Genomic DNA, 17271 nt, shown 5'->3' with positions numbered 1-17271 from the left:
TACTTCGTTCTTTAGACTGATCGCCAAAGCTAATAAATCCTCGTGGGGAGGGTCTCTTTCAGATTTAGATAAGGATAGACTAGCACAGGGCAATGGTACCGCAGGAGTTGGTTGAAGACGGGCCGAGTCTTTTATTTCCAATGGAGAAAAACGATTAGAACAAGGGATTTTGTGGATAATCACATCTGATTTTGGCACTTCAGATATAGGATAAGTTGCGTGATGTGTAGAGGGGTTAGCATTCGTGGAAGGGCTTTGGGAAACCAGCACCTGGTGAATGGCGCTGATAGGTTGTGAATCGTTAATAAAATGTGATCCAGCAGTGAAAAACGAAATAAGAGTGCCCAATCTCGGCCCTTTCTGTTGATTTCTCTCCTTTTTACTTAGAATCAGATCCACTTCTTCAATTAGATTGTCAATCTCTTTAGTTACACAGTTTGTAAGAGGTTGCATAGCTTTGGTGAGATTTAGGATCTTCGGCTTGTCAGAACCCAAAGCAGGACTGCCCTTTGCCTTGCGCTTCCCCATTAGAAATAAAAATGCTCAATACATATACAAAATAATACTTTAGCCATCACAGGTGCAAAAAGGGCCCAATGCCATACCTTGGGGCCCAGAGGGGGAGCCCAGCCTGGCCTCAGACGGTCTCTGACGGGCACGGACGGGCCCGCTCTTAGCCCGGGCTTTGCCTGGACGTGGCCCGCGCACATACCGCGCAGCGGCGATGCGCGGCGCGCTTTATAGCGCCCGCGTTAATGAAGGCAGGTAGCAGACAGCACAATGAATCCTGGGGCTTGGAGTCCCCCCAGGTGGTGAGAAGCGGAGCAAGAACTGTAGTAGCGATGCGCTTTATAGCACCCGCGTTAATGAAGGCAGGCAGCAGACAGCAAAATGAATCCTGGGGCTTGGAATAATTTGCTCTGAGGAATGAAATAACTCTTGCCTCTGTGATGGAAAATGAAAAATAAAGTGCCTCATTTCCCTGTGAACCTGAGTACGGCGGCGCTTCACTTTGTGTGGAGATATTGTTGGAATCTGTTTGCGAGGGTGCTCCGTCCCTGCGCGCTGGCCGCCCTGTGTGGATTGAAGCTCTTTAGACACGGAGTTCAGTGTTGGTGTTTATGATTACAGGAGCTGGATCTGCCCTCTTTCAACACAGGAACATAAAGGTACGGGGATAAAAGACCGACCATGGAAATAATTATAACATTGTAGTATTTATGAAATTGGGCAAGGGAAGTGAATGTTTCACTGGTTTACTGTGATTTATGAGGCACTGAAGGCACAGCGCAGAAACTCAAATATATTCACGAGACATTTTAAATATGGTCAGCTGCAATGCAAATGAAATAAAAGGATATTCAAAGACACGTTTTGTAAAAGAGGAAGATATTTATTGCTAAAAGCACTCAAAAAACGGATATAAACATTGTGTATGAAAATACAGTGATGATTTAGAGAAGCTAACATTAGAAGCAATATCTCGAGTATAATATTGTGTATAAGTGTTCTTTGACCTACGTAATCAATTAATGCACTGCAGCTGTGAAACTTTGAAAAGCGTGAAGAGAGACTCTGTGGCTTTAAAGCTATGATATAAATGGAAGGCTAAACACGTGGTTGTTTTTCTTATCAGGAGAGACCTATAATTAAAGCTGACATCAGCAGCTGAAATGCGTCTGGAAAACGGGAGATATTTTTAAAGAAAATTAAATAATTTGCTTCTGCGGAATGAAATAACTCTTGCCTCTGTGATGGAAAATGAAAAATAAAGTGCCTAATTTCCCTGTGAACCTGAGTATGGCGCTTCACTTTGGGTGGAGATATTGTTGGAATCTGTTTGCGAGGGTGCTCCGTCCCTGAGCGCCGGCCGCCCTGAGTGGATTGAAGCTCTTTAAACACGGAGTTAAGTGGTGGTATATACATATATATATGTATATGTATATATATATATATATATATATATATTTATATATATATAGACACACACACTTTCCTGTAAAATAGTAAAATATTTACATTTTCATTGTAAAGGCATGCATGGTAAAGGCATAGTTGTTGTAAAAGTTTGGGTAGTAAAGACATGCACAGTAAAGGCTCATGCATTGCAAAGACTACGTGGTAAAGGCATGCATGGTTCCGACCGAATTGTAAAGGCTGTTTCCCATATCCAAGGAATTCCTATCTTTGTGAATACTAACTTTAACTACAGAGTGGAAATCATATTTAATGTGATTTCATTCTATCTGTTGTATTTGTTATGTTTGTGTTTTTTGGTTTACATAACCATGTGATCATACATGTGTCTCTTAGTTGTTCATAGGTTATTTTGAAACTTTACATATGCAGTCTAGTTTACTTTTTCTCTTTGGGCTTCCTTGCTACATTTAGTAGGATTGTGCTACTTATAAATCCCAAAGAGAATGAAAACCAATCCTTGTTGTTATAAAAATTAAGATTATTATTTATTTTCTAAACCCCAAATATCATGACCTCCACATAGTACTTTGTGTAGCTCAGTACTAGGTCACTTTTCCATTTTTTGCACAGGAGTACATAAGGAAGATGGCTTTTGTTTGGCTTGTTGGGCACAGTTTTATTTTGTGAGCCATATAGCATGCAAAGAAAACATATGTAGATTAAAATATATTCTATTTGTTATGTATTGGTTTATAGGTTTCCATTAGCTTGTGACCATCAGTGGGTCTTTCAGTTGTTCCATAGTAAATCTGAAACTCTGCATATGGAGTTGTGTTTATTCTTTGGGCTTCCTTGCAACTTCTAGTAGGATTGTGCTACATATGAAGGCCAAAGTGAATAAAAGGAGATGTAGAACAAATGTTAGTACTGTCCCTGAAGTCACATTGATCATCTGAACATGACAACCTCTGTATTATGTTAATCAAAGTACTAATAGATGAATTGTAAAGTGGTGCACTGACAAGCCATATTAATGTGTATTCACTATAGCTCATTGGTCTAAAGGCATGTGGTATAGCCCCAGAGTGTTATATTCGATAGACTAATTTGTTTCTATGTTATAGCTTTTGATGTAAATTAACAGACTGACTGTATGAAAACGATAATACATTTCATGTAAGAAATATTTTAAAAGTGATATGCAAATGTAGACAATGCAGTTGTGCATGATAGTTACATGAAAGGGTTTTGAATCTACTGTAACATAAACACTGACAATAACTTATTAATATTGAGTTGATGGTTTAGAGGCTTCCAAGGCCCTGCTTCGTGACTGTGCAGAACATGTTTAGACATTCTTGTTTACTTGAACTTTCCTTTCAGACATTGTTCACAGGAGAATGTTAGGTTGGTAATAGGTACTCTATTGTTTTACACATAGTGAGTTTAGAACCCAACCTTGAATGAAGTACATGCTGGAACTCTGGAACTGACAATATATACAAATGTTTCAGTTCACATTGATGAGCTAAAATGGAAGCTGTTTCTCATGAAGAACTTAGGAATATTTATTGATGTTTCAGTCTGTGTCGCATGATTGTTTGCCATAGGACCATCTCACCTTTTGCGTCATATGGAGTGATAGATGGACGACTCATCTTGCCCTATGAACTTAAATATATTGTTTCTCAGACAGATTTGCAAAAGATTCCCACTCAAGACCCACAGAGCAGATCTTCTCGCCTTCCCTTTAGATGCTAAACCCCTTTGGACTCTGAGAGGTATAGTCGTAGCTACCCTTCACCCTTCTGAAAGGCTTTGCTGAGACTTAGAGATGTTTCCCCTTGAACTGAGAAAAATCTTGGTCGAGCTTCTGAAATGCTGACCCCTTTCCTTTCACCTATTTTTTGACAACTTAAGTTAGTCATTTGTTTCCTCATATTTCCAAATACTTTTTAGCCTTTTTGTGCTTCTGGCTTTTTGTTCACGTGTTTATCACAGAACATGCTAGTTGGATTTGCTCATTCGTAGGGCTCCCCTTGCTCAGATTGTTAAAATTGCAAATTTAGAATTGCTAAATGATTAACAGAGTTAGGCTAACAATTGTTTCATCCTTTTCATATTTTCCTGTTGCTGCTTTGTGTGGTGTTAATAGAAAGTTTAGTGTTTCTTATGTTAGTTTGCCTGAACTTCTTTAGGAGTTTTGGACAATCGTTTATGATTTTGTACCTTTACAGTCTTGTCTTGAGAATTGTTTATGTCACCCTAAGTCTTAACTTGTAAGAAACACCATTGGACTTTATTCCAGCTTGGAATATTCTTTGTGTGGCTAAATTAGTCATACTGTTAACTAAATTGATTGTTGAAGTTCTGATGCCTTTATCTCTACACATGTATTCTGGGTGAAAAGATCCGGTTGACCCGTTGAAGCAAAATCCTGAGAAGGACTATGATCCAACAAGGGCAATCATTGTCACTGTTACAAAAAATGAGATTATTATTTTTTCCTAGTGGCTAATTATCATGTCATCCAAATAGTAGTTTGTGTAGCTCACTGCTAGGGCAAATTTTCATTTTGTTGCACGGGGTGCAGAAGGAAGATGATTTATGTTTGGCTTGTTCGGCCCCTTTTATTTTGTGAGCCAGAGAGCATGCAAAGAAAACTTATGTAGATTAAGATGTATTCTATTCATTATGTTCATTATGTATTTGTTTATAGGTTTCCATTAGCTTGTGGCCATACAGGGTCTTTGAGTTATTCAGGTAGTAAGTGTGAAACTTTACTTTTGCAATCTAGTTTATTTTTTGGGCTTCGATGCTGCTTTTTATAGTATTTTGCTACAAGGTATCACTAAGTTGAATCTTATAACTTAACACTTACTGACTCTACTTACCTGCAGTACCCCACAGAATCGTCTGCACCCCCTAATATGTAATACTACCAAATTTCATAAAAATCCAGCTGACAGCAATTGCGCTATTCAAAATACAAAAGTCTGTGGAAAACGCATTGGATTTGAATCCTGTTTTGGGACCCCCCCACTTTTTTCTTTGCACCCCTTTGACTAAACACCATGAAACTTCCAGTCCTCACAAAATGAAATGGAAGTAGCAGGTCTGTAAATTTTCACTCACATTCATCATACAGGTGCCAAGTTTTAAATGTACAAAAATCTGAAAAATCCCTATCTCTGATCACCTTAACTAATATTCACTGAAATAACCAAAGGTTAAACCTTTGTTATGTCAAGGAAATCTTAATTTATTCTTTCTATACAAACCCCACTTAAACTACACAAACATTACAAATTCTAAATGTATAGTTTTATTTTAAATTTAGAATTTACACACCACCTTTAAATTACTATCAAATTATGTATTCTTTATAAACAAACCAAGCTTAAATTACACAAAAATGTTAAATTCTAAATGTATACTTATACCTTTAGATTACTATAATTCACACACCTATGTACACAGTATATTGAACTCAGTAGTCACACTGCATTTACTCTCCCATGCCGAATCTTGAAGTAATTCTCTGATGCCTAATTAAGTTACCACAATAAGGAGGCAAAGTTTATCCTTAGAATAGGGCTTTCCACTCCTAACTGGTAAACAACTTAATAAATAATGTTTCCAGAGGTACATCAATTATTATCAGCAAAGAGGATACCACCAGCCATTTCCTGATGGAAAATATAAATTTTTGTTACTCATTAGTGCAGAATTATGACATTTGTGATGCCATAGTACTGTGGTGCTGCAAACTCACCAGAAGCACAAAGGATTTAAGTAACCAGGTTACCTCATGTTTTTTCCGAACTTTATCTTACCACAGTGGGGTAAATGTGTCTGTGAGGTGAGGCAAATCTCCACATGATCAGCTCATCCACACTGCTGGGAATCTGTGTACAGCAATAGTCTGCCGGCCTATGCTGATCCCATTTAAAAGCCACCTCTGTAGAAGTCAAGTGAACCAATCCCTATAGCACAGCTTGAAATGAATGGAGAGATGTGCAGGTACTAATTGTCCAAAAGTACCTGCTTTCAATTGAGAAGTGCTGGTGCTCACACACTGATAGCAATGTGTCCCTGCTGAAAAGTGATGGTACTCACTCACTGGTAGTAATGCGTTTCTGCTGAGAAGTGTGGTACTCACTCACTGATAGTAATGCATTGCTGCTGAACTGTGCTGTTACTCACTGATAGAACTGCGTCCTTGCTAAAAAGTGCTGTTACTCACCCACTGATAGTAATGCTGAAAAGCTGGGGTGCAAAGCTCATTGGGCTAAAAGGGCTTCAGCCCCTTCCTTTCATGTGTCTTAGCATGGGCTGCAACTGGGCTGGGCTGCCCTGCAGATGGGGTGAACTCAACTTTCTGCAAAGAATTTTGCAGGCCAAATAGAAATTGAAATACTTTAAATATGGGAACTGTGCCCCTGAATATGGGAGTGAGGAGCTATAAGAGAACAAAATACTCTACAACTATTTTATGGGCCTTTCTCCATCAGGTAAATGATTATAAAATACAATGTACACACTTTAAATAAAAAATAAATGCAAGTTAAAATAATTGAAGTGGAATGCATTCGTTTATGCTACTGGATTTCATTTAGCACAATTATAAGAGGTCCAGTGTACTTGCACACTGATTTACACACAGATGTACTGGGTGTGGAAACAGTGAACCAGATTTTACCAGCTGGAAAACCCACCAGTTAAAATCACTATGGGAAACATTGCTTTGCTGATCGGACTCTGTCTATAATCCCTGTCAAAACCTCAAACAAGGCAGAGGAGGTGCCTTACATGTTTTCACCTGCCAGCCAGCATTCTCCACTTCCTTCACGCTGTTTATCTCTTCTCTCCAACTGCAACTTAAAACACACTTTTACCACAGCCCCTTGCACAGTTTTAATACCTACCCAGAGCAGGTGCTTAATGTGGGTGTTAAACCCTACAGAAAAGGGAATATGATGTAGAAGACCACCTGGTAAATCCTGGTCTGCACAGTAATTTCCATTTCTTTGGGATTTAACTTGAAATGGTGGGTTGCTACCACACAGTACTGGTGATTACTGGTGTGGAGCTTGTACCTCACTAGTATTATGCAAATTGTAATCAGGGCCATGATAGGCCACTTAAAGTGCCTGGGTATAGGTTAACAGGAATGAAAGGCCCAGTTATCACTTCCCTCAAAATCTACAAAACCTTGTTTTTATCCTGTGCCAATTCAAATTGTGTGTTGTTTATGCTACCATAATTTCTAGACTGAACTGTGCAATACTTGCTATATTGGTGTTTGTGAGTCAGTTATTTACAAACTTCAAGGAGTTCAGAATATGGCATCATGACTTGTCCTGAATTTCACAAAATTCCATAGGGTTTCCGGGGATCTCCTAGGCTGCACTGTTGTATAGCTATTTTAGCCATGTTTTTGAGATGTTGTTTTAAGCTAACTAGGCCTAACGATGTGCACTTTGACCCCGTTATATTTTATTCAGCATAGCTTTATTTTTCTAGTAATAGCAACATTTGTGGTGCTGTTTTCTTTTCTTTATCTCATTGTACTTTCACCTAGGAAAGCATTATATTCTTAGTAGGACATTTATTTCACTTTGTGGTTTCTCCAAGGCTACAGTCAGATGCCGACAAACGTGGTATGCTGTGTCTCCAACATTCACAGAAAACACACACTCATACGTGGGGACTATTTCTTAGAATGTCAGCTGTTTTATTATAAAAATACTCCGTTATCTCAGACACGTTAGAGGGATAGTCCAGCCAGATGACCACAACTGCATGCTGATTGCTCACTGCTTCGCTGCATTTACTTGCTTAGACGGCCGGCCCCCTGGTCCACATGGGGACGGTGTCTCTCTAGACTACAGGCTTCTTACTCCAGGTATGAGGGATAATGTACCCCCAGGGGGAAAACCTGAAGGGCAGATTAGGCTTATTATGCTGGGCTCAGACATAGGGCCTCATTATGACCCTGGCGGGCGGCGGAGGCCGCCCGCCAGGATCGCGCCCTCCAAATTACCGCGCCGCGGTCAAAAGACCGCGGCGGGTATTACGAGTTTTCCCCTGGGCTGGCGGGCGGTTCCAGTTAAACCGCCCGCCAGCCCAGGGGAAAACGACCTTCCCACGAGGATGCCGGCTCGTAATCGAGCCGGCGGAGTGGGAAGGTGCGACGGGTGCTACTGCACCCGTCGCGTATTTCACTGTCTGCAAGGCAGACAGTGAAATACATTTTGGGGCCCTCTTACGGGGGCCCCTGCCGTGCCCATGCCATTGGCATGGGCACGGCAGGGGCCCCCAGGGGCCCCGCGACCCCCCCTACCGCCATCCTGTTCATGGCGGCTTTCCCGCCATGAACTGGATGGCGGTAGGGGGGGTCAGAATCCTCATGGCTGCGGAGCGCGCTCCGCAGCCATGGAGGATTCCAATGAGCAGCGGAAAGTCAGCGGGAGACCGCTGACTTTCCGCTTCTGACCGCGGCTGAACCGCCGCGGTCAGAATGCTCATTGGAGCACCGCCAGCCTGTCGGCGGTGCTCCCGTGGTCGGTGGCCCTGGCGGCCACCGGCCGCCAGGGTCAGAATGACCCTCATAGTCTAGGTAGGAGTAATATATACATCACTCTTAGTGACAGTATGGTAGGAGTATTCTTGTGTTTTACTCTGTTAGTTACCTGCTTGGTTTTATTGTATTTTATCATCCTAGTTATTGCAATATGTGCCTTTTTATCTAAGATGCAGTTACTTCAATAAATCCTTTTTGAACTATATTCTGCCTCTGTTTTCTTTGCCTGTAAGACAATTTTTGGTAACTGAGAAAAAGGGATGGTATCTGATCGACCAGGATTCCGCTGAGGAGTCTTTCTTTTCATGATTGTGCCCGGTTGCCACAATCATCTCGGCCAGAGATGAGGCGCTGCTAGTTAGCCAGAGAACCCGGATTAGGCCGATAGGCGTCACGTGATGTGGAATTCTACTCAGTAGCCACAATCCAGGTGATCCTGTCTCCCAAATCCAGTAGCCTCATTAGCATAATGAGAACCTACACGACAGCACTGGCTGCAAGTTTCTAGAAAGATCCATTGTGAGTCAGTCAACTTTACACACAGAGACTATTATGAACAAGAACCCATGCTGCTTATGTATTTGTTTCCAGTTCTAAGCAACCCCTTCATTTGGGATCTTCTGTCCTGATATTAGTGACCTGATTTAAAAATACTTGGTGAGGGTGTAGAGAAGGATGTTCCTTCTTTTGTTACTTTCTCTATTTCAAATGCACTCATCTTTGACTGCACAAAATACAGAAGCATTCTATGTTAAAAAAGGCTCCTAAAAGGCATCTCATATGTTGCATGTATAGGTTTTCAATACATTTAGTGGATGCTCTCAAGCACTAAACACAGGGCCAATCGCAATTTTAGAAGAGCCCAGAGGGGTAGATATTCTGCATCTAGCGCCCTGCGGATGACGACCATCATCACCCTGTGTCATACTCAAGCCAAACTCAATCCATTTGTTGTATAAACATCGTAGGGAATCAGACTCTGTTTTCCCCATCATGAGAACCTCCAGAAGCATGTGTGGGCCATATGATTCTGTTATGATGTATTTTTCCCAGTTCAGGTTGTCATCTAGCAAGTGCACCAAATGCTGAAGTTGTGGCAACATGTAGTATAAAAATAGATTAGGAAGGACGAGGCTTCCATTCCACTAAGGGAGGTTAAACTTGTTGCTGGGGCATTTTCATCCTTCTCGGGAATCAATGCTCAGCGAGGTAATGGCTCTTTAGACCCTGCATGAGGATGTGTTAGAACCAAACAACAAAATGTCAATACAAACCAATTATATTACACAGTATGACCAATGTGGCCATATAAGGAAAACTCCTGTCAGAAATAAAGCTAAGGAGTTTATTACAAACTTAAGCTCAGAGACATGTAGACAGTTCTAAAGACAAAGTTATAAACATACAAAATCACAAAGGGTTGACCAAGGCGACGAAATAGGTTTAGGTGGACTAACATTAAAAGAACTAGACATTCAACAAAGACAATACAGAACATCAGTAAGATAACCTGATGTATGGAGAACAAGTGTTGCTCGGTTTCAATAAGCATTAAGGCAGTTCAAATCATCAAAGTCAAATTAGTTGGACAAGAGGAAAACTCTACAGTTTAGCCAATCAGAGAATAACGTGTGGGGCAGAACACATGCAGACAAATGATGAAAAACACGAAAATGAGAAAAGGAACTTGGAAAAAGGTAATCTCAGATAACAGGCTACTAACTAAGATGGGCCAAAAGTAGGAAAAAAGAGAAAGCGTCAATATGTCAAAAGCTCGGTCAAGAGTATTCTTTGAGGGTTATGGAGAAATCCTCTAAGTCTCAGCAAGGCGTTTCAAAGGGGCAAGGACAGAGAGGGAGGTACCTCTCCAAGGGGCTCAGCATTCAGTATGCACGGCGGAAGGATTCTTCTTGGAGCTCCAGGGATTCTGATCTAAGTGCAGCTGATCATCAATACCTTAAAGTTCATAAGGCAAGCTTATTCATCAATGCCACAGTTAATTTGACTTTGAAGGAGCAACTTCCAAAAGAAATCAATCATATGACTACAACTTGAAACATCCACATGCTTTCCTAAGTTTTTCATGAGTATGGCATCCATCCATATGGCTCCATGCAGGATTGAAGCAATTGTTTAAACTGTCAGTCCACAGTCCAGGGTAGTCCACATCCAAGGGCAGTTTGTCAGACTCTATATGTGCAGAACAATAGACACCTATTACCAAACTAGTCTTCTCATGGGAATGAAGTCTGAAAGAAAGGTACACGTTAGCAAGGTGACTTGACATTTTCTGCAGTCATGAATACATGGCCTAGCAGGCCTCACTTAGGGTAATGCAAAAGACTTAAACAGCACATTAATACATTCAAACAAAACACATTTAAATATGCAAACTATCAATTCTGCATTAATAACTATTCCTTAGCATTCAGGCTACAGTAACTTTAAACAAAATGACTCTGTTCGTACATTTCAGTCAGTGGGGAAAAGAACTTCATTTCTCTATTTTTGTAAACATATTAAAAATATTTATTATTTAAAATTCAATATCATTTCAATACAGACCATTAGTTTCGAATCTAAAATATAACATAATGACAGCTAAATTCTTCAAACATGTAATTTAATCTTGATACCACCTAGGTTGCAGTAACTAGTGCAAGACAAATGCACACTAGCATAGCTTTTCAGTGCCTCATTCTACATTCAAACTCTTGGTACTTTGATTAACATAGTGCATAAACCGTCACGTATAGATGACTTCTGTGACATGAGGGACAGTATTAAAGTTTCTGCTACATCAGTACCAAGTTTTACTTGACTCCATCTGCCAGCCTATACCACATCCCCAGCAGTTTATCCAACTGCACAAATGTGGAAGGGGGGGACTAGGCACATCACATTCTGTAACAGGTAGAGGCATTGCGGCATGAATACTATCTTTGCTACTGAGATCCACCCCCTCATGGGGAGCAGGAGCGTCGTCCAGAACTCAATAGACTGAGTCAGCCCCACCACCATCCTTCTCATGCTACGTGTTCAACAGCAATATTAGTTCTGGATTTCACACTGTATGTGCTGCAGGCTTCAGAATACATTCAGAACCAGCATTGTTGTTATACTATTAAAAGACAGAATTTCTATTGAAATTACCTCTTTGGAAGACATTGCCCATGAGCCACACATTCTGTGTGTTCTGGAGCATGCAAGGATACTTGTATTTTTTTCATGCTAGAACACCATTTGTTTCAAAGTGTTTTCAAGGCAACTACTTTTTTTGCCTTTGCTTTCAACCTGGTGGATGTAGCTCCATCATCTCATATGATACCTGCTTTACATGGGGTGCTAATAACAACTACTTTTTTTAACGTAAGAACGGCACAGTTGTCAAGCAGAGTAATTACCAGGTGTTAATATTGCCATTGGATTGGCATTTACATAGTCAATCTCAGGAGTGATGGAAGGCGCAATAGGTATCAGACCTGAGACTTTCCAGTCACAAATAAGCATGTTTTAATGCCCTAATGAGCCCTTATGAGCAGACTAAAAGCGTACCTTTGGTCAACAGTCAGACAGGAGGGTTTTCTGCACATGAAATGAAAAATGTTTCATAAACTCATTGCCATTTCACAGAAGGAATTTTTGGAGAACTGACAAAAAGAGCCATTGTCTTATAATGACTCGCAAAAACTGATTTTTCCGTGCCTTGTACTGAAATTTGTAGATGCTTCTTTTTAGTTGTCAAGTCACTCATTGCCCTCTAGAAAGATATTTGTTAGTTAACTATAAACAGTGTCACATCCACTAAAACATGCTTATTTCTATTCTGTCAGGTTTGATCAGTATGTTTAAAATCCACAATGTATCACACACTCTGTTTTCTTGCATTGTGTCTGAGGGTAACCACGCACCATTGTTTAAAGTGTTAACCCCGCCTCTGATAATTGAACTGTTAGCCACCCCCTCAAAATTCGGGTCTAGTTGCATCCCAGCTGAAAAGTGCTGGTACTGTTCCAGTCAAATAAAATTAATGTGGATACCTAGAACCTGACACTGACACCTCATTAAATGTAATGCTTTTTAGAAGAACCTCAGACTTCAGATTAGAAAAGGAATTTAGAAAGTCTTTATTCTACACCAGCATTGTTATCAGTACTTTAAAAAGGGCAACTGTACTCCTGCTGCCTTTCTCAGAATACTGTTTGGTAGCACTGAAATAATGGAGAACTAGTAAATACAATTCTGGGAATTTTCTGACTAAGGAAAGTGCTAAGTATTAGGGGGCAGAATTATAGACGTTTTCTGTTGTTCTTGCATCATGCAAGGCAACGCAAGCCTTCTAGTCAGATTTACTCTGCCACTTGTGGCAGAGTAAATCTGGAGTAACACAAGACAGTGAAAGTGGCAGACTTGTGTTCCTAACATCCCAATTTGACGCAGGGCAGCAAGGTATGTTGCTGCGCTCCATCACGCCAAATGTTGCTAAATCTGGCACTAGATGACGAGCAACAGGGCAGAACAACCATGCTGGCAAAAACCATATATAGCTAAAATATGCCAATCATTTACCTAGAACGTGATAGTTTGCTTTTGACATAGATGGACTATGTATTTGTTAAACTTTCTATAGGGCTATGGTTTGCTTTAGCTACAAACAAAACTAGCTGAGTGGCATATGCATGTGTCTTGACACACCCAGAAACCTTTGAATTGTAAACCAAAAGGGAAGGCAACACAGGCGGTGTGTATTTATTACGCTCATACCCAGATTTAAGGAACTTTGTACACGGTGGAAGGTCTGGGATTTTTCCAAACTTATTTTATATTTGTGAACAAAAACAAAACTGAGACTGTTGAGGTTTCACTTTGTGGTGCAGAGGTTGTGTGTGGCATTACTAGTTTGAAGAGCTCAGAGGTAAATGTTGGGAACAATGCGTAATATGTGCAATTATCAGGGGGATTTTGGCAAAGGAAACTCCCTACACTCCTCCTTAGATACTTTGCTTCACGACGTGAGCGCGTCGTCATAGAACATTCGCGACAGAACTGCGGGCGGGGTTGAGCGATGGTGTAAGACCGCAGCCCAATCTTCAAAGTGACATCGTGGTGCCAAAGATTGGGAAAATCCCCCGTCCTTCATTATAAATAAACTTGAGATGTTCGGTAGTCCACTTGTCAGACAGACATACAGTAGTGTTCGCCACTACGACCCATTCTGTCACAGGGTTGATTTTCAGGAAGTGACAGTACGTTTGGAAAACTGCCTGTTAGACTCTTCAGGTACTTTGCCGGAGAAGACAGAGTATCCATGATGGCTGGGACACTTGCCCAGATCCTTGCCTTTTCACTGTCTACCTGTCTGATCGTACAAGGTAGGTCATCCTTTGCCTCCACGCTCTCTCTCTGTACTCGCTGTTTTAAATCTGTTTCAAAAACTGCGTAACAGGTGTGTGCGGACGGGGTGCTGGAGGTCCCCGAGGTGCTGCAGTTGGGGAGTTTAGAGCACTGCGTACTCCGTCAACTAGAGATGTTAGCATGAATCACTTCTATCGCCTTCCAGATATTAGGGTCTAGGTGAGAGCTGGCAGGTGTAGTCCTGTTGACAATATATTAAAGTTGTATCTAGTATTTATTAAAGATATTTATAGAGCTACACCTAGCCACAAGGGCAGCAGCGAAGTGACACCAAAAGAGCGTTAAATCACCAGTACAGTAATCCTGCGGGTAAATCCATCAGCCCCACACAGCTCCTCGCAGACCAAGACTGGCGCTACTGCCCCTTGCAGTTGGTGCAGAGGTTACAAGCAGTGGCCTGCTCACCATACACCTCTCTGAGTGGACGGGCTGCAGCCGGCCTGGGGGAGACCACAAGTACCACGGACTCTATGAAGGAAATATCGAGAAAAAGAGCGTGTGTCCCTGTTCCTTGGGTTCACCTGCTTCGCCCTAAAATGAAAAGGAATCTTCTAATAAACGCAGTTTTACATGCAAAGCGCGATCGTGAAACATCTTATGATTTGTCTCAGAAGCAATAACTTAATCTATTCTTCCTGAACCAACATTGCATCACATGGGCGGAGTTACCAACATCGTGCCGGGATGAATGCAATGCGAGGGATGGGCACTAATGTGCAGGGGTGGTGGCAAGAATTAACACTATACTGCCGGGAACACCATGATGGGCACTATTGTGCAGGGGTGCCCAGTGCTTTAAATGGACCGGTACTGTCCGGTACTGAGTACCGGCACTTTTTTTAAATTTTATTTTGAGAGGGAGAGTACCTGCACTTCTTGGGAAAAACGTAATACTTTTAATTGGAGAGTACCGGCACTTCTCAGAAATAGGCAGGTACTCTGCCACAGAGTACCTGCACTTCTATTTTTCCATTTCAAGCACTGGGGGTGGCAAGAATTAACACTATACTGCCTGGAACACCATGATGCCTCGGGTGGGCACTATTGTGCTGTGGATGTGATAATATTTCAAGAATGACCACTGTTCGGCCAGGACCAGCACTACATCTGATCTGGGCATCATCGTGCCATGAAAGCCCATAATCTGCCAGAAATGACCACCATAGTTGCAGAGTCAGCATTATCTAGCAGGGTTGAATAACATGCTAGGGCTGGTCAGACGTTGCCAATAATTAGTATTATCATGGCAGGGACAGGATTTTACCAGCGGAGAGCAATAGGCACAACACTCATGCACACTCACACGTGTTTAGACGTGCACACACATACACACACTTCTGCTGGTGCTTGTGGCCCGACTCCTGCGTTCGGCGGCCTCTCCACTCCCACACTTCGGCAGACAGCGTACAGTCTAGTCTGCACGTGCTGCTGACAGATGAATCCAAGGTCCTGATTCCTGCTCTCGGGGCGAGAGAGGGGCTGAATGTGCCTCTGGCACTTGGGCGATGGGCAGACAGATGTGGTTCTGGTGACTGGGAAAAGCCTCTGGAAGTCATTGGTGCGAGAGGATGGGGTTTCTGTGTGTGTGGCTGGGTGGGTCGCGATGGAAAGTCCGACCAGTTGAACGTCTCTGAGGGGTCTCAGTATGTGGAGGCGGACGGTCATAAGCGCTGTCTGGGGGGAGGAGAGGGGAGTTTAGTTATTACCACCAGTGGGTGAAACAGCTCTGCTAGCAGCTTCCATTCTGCTAGGGGGATTCCTTTTTTCCCTGTGCTATCAACGCTAGCAGAGGGTCTTTTGTTAACTCTCGCAATGCTTGTGGACGTTTTTAGTTCTGCATCTGCTTAGCGACAGGTACTTCAATTTCCAGGACCATTTAGTTGTTATTATAATAATCTCAACATAAAATTTCATCTCGAGGTGCCCCAGAGCGGTGCCATTGAGGTAGGGTGACCAGATTTTCGGAACAAAAAAACGGGACAGAAATTGACATAGAAATAGGAGTGAATGTTGACACTGCACTGATCAGTGCCAACATTTAGCCATATTTGTATTTCAACGGCATATATGTATATATATATATATATCTACTTAAAAAAACAAAGTTTACAGTGATGTTATAGTTAGGTTCTGAACTTACTCACACAAAAACAGAGAAATTCAGCAGTTATTGTTAGAGTTATTTTCAAGTAACTACAACTCGCAGCGTAAGGTAATTATAACTCATGCCCCACCAGGCACAGTTGTTTCTTCAATTATTTAACTTTTAATCCAGGCACAGTTGCTTCTTCAATTATTTAACTTTTAATGTTTCATTGATATTCTTATTGATGTTATAATAGTTGTCATGAGTGCTGTAATATCTGGGGTAATTAGCAGTGCATGGCAAGGGTGTGAGTTATAGATTCCTTAGGCCGCGAGCTATAGTTACTTGAAATAACTCTAACTATAACTCGCGGCCTCGGCATGCACTGCTAATTACCCCACAAATTACAGCACTCATAATATCGTTGATAACATAATTGATAATATCAATATAATATTTGCAGGAAAATATTTGATGAAAAACTGGGCATGGTGGGGGGTGTGAGTTATAGTTACCTTAGGGAACAAGTTATAGTTACTTGAGATAACTCTAACCGTAACCGGTGAATTTCTATGGTTTGGTACGTTTAAAATGTGAGCCTAACTATAACGTCCCTGTAACCTTTTGTTTTTTAAGTGAATTTCTATTTTTTTTAAATTCCATTTCTTAACTGTAATGTCCCTGTAATATGTTTTTTTTCAGTGAATATATGTACCCACACAGACATATGGAACACACCACCAGCATGGCCAATGAAGTCCTTAATGTTCATGCTACAGAAACACACACCTCTGTAGCATGAAAATTAAAGACTCCCTCAGTCATGCTGTGGGGTGTGTTGAAATGGGAGCTATGTGATTCTGACCGACCTGGGATGGCCTCTGCATGGGTTCAACCCCCCCAACACCATTATTTTTGCTGTGCTGCCTGAATTAAGCCAGGAAGCACAGCAGGAGAGTCTTTTAACTAAAACTCTGTCTATGATGTCATGAGAGGGCCTGTGTGAACCTGAGCCCTCAGAGCCCATAAATGTGCATGCTCATCCAACCCTTTCTCAAAACCGGGACATTTGTTGATTTTTGGAGTAAGTGTTGGGACACAGGGACAGTCATTGAAACATTGAAAAACTGGGACTGTCTGGGCAAATGCGGGACGTCTAGTGCCCGTACATTGGAGTAAAAATGAAAAATGATTACCAGGGAATCTGATAAATCAAATGCCTTCATTCTATTACGCCATGGTGTCTTGTTCTCTGTTCTACTGA

At 41.5% G+C, this 17271-nt stretch overlaps 1 protein-coding gene across 2 annotated transcripts in view; it reads left to right on the top strand.

Annotated features, from left to right (window-relative positions):
- Positions 1-1025: 1025 nt before the first annotated feature.
- LOC138298125 (C-X-C motif chemokine 11-1-like) overlaps positions 1026-17271 on the top strand; it is a 65193-nt gene continuing 48947 nt past the window's right edge. Inside the window, exon 1 of one of the 2 annotated variants that reach the window (XR_011204658.1) lies at positions 1026-1169. Coding sequence is in view for 1 of the 2 variants with exons in the window: in XM_069236850.1 (XP_069092951.1) it covers positions 13815-13878 (64 nt within the window). In the remaining variant the exon portion in view is untranslated. Of the gene's footprint in view, positions 1170-13676; positions 13879-17271 lie in introns of those variants that run through there. The other variant, XM_069236850.1, reaches the window with a different exon arrangement.

This window comes from Pleurodeles waltl, chromosome 1_2 (genome assembly GCF_031143425.1).
Source record: "Pleurodeles waltl isolate 20211129_DDA chromosome 1_2, aPleWal1.hap1.20221129, whole genome shotgun sequence".
Classification (NCBI taxonomy): Eukaryota; Metazoa; Chordata; class Amphibia; order Caudata; family Salamandridae; genus Pleurodeles; species Pleurodeles waltl.
Note: the sequence above shows the minus strand (reverse complement) of the source record. Positions and strands in the feature narration are given on the sequence as shown.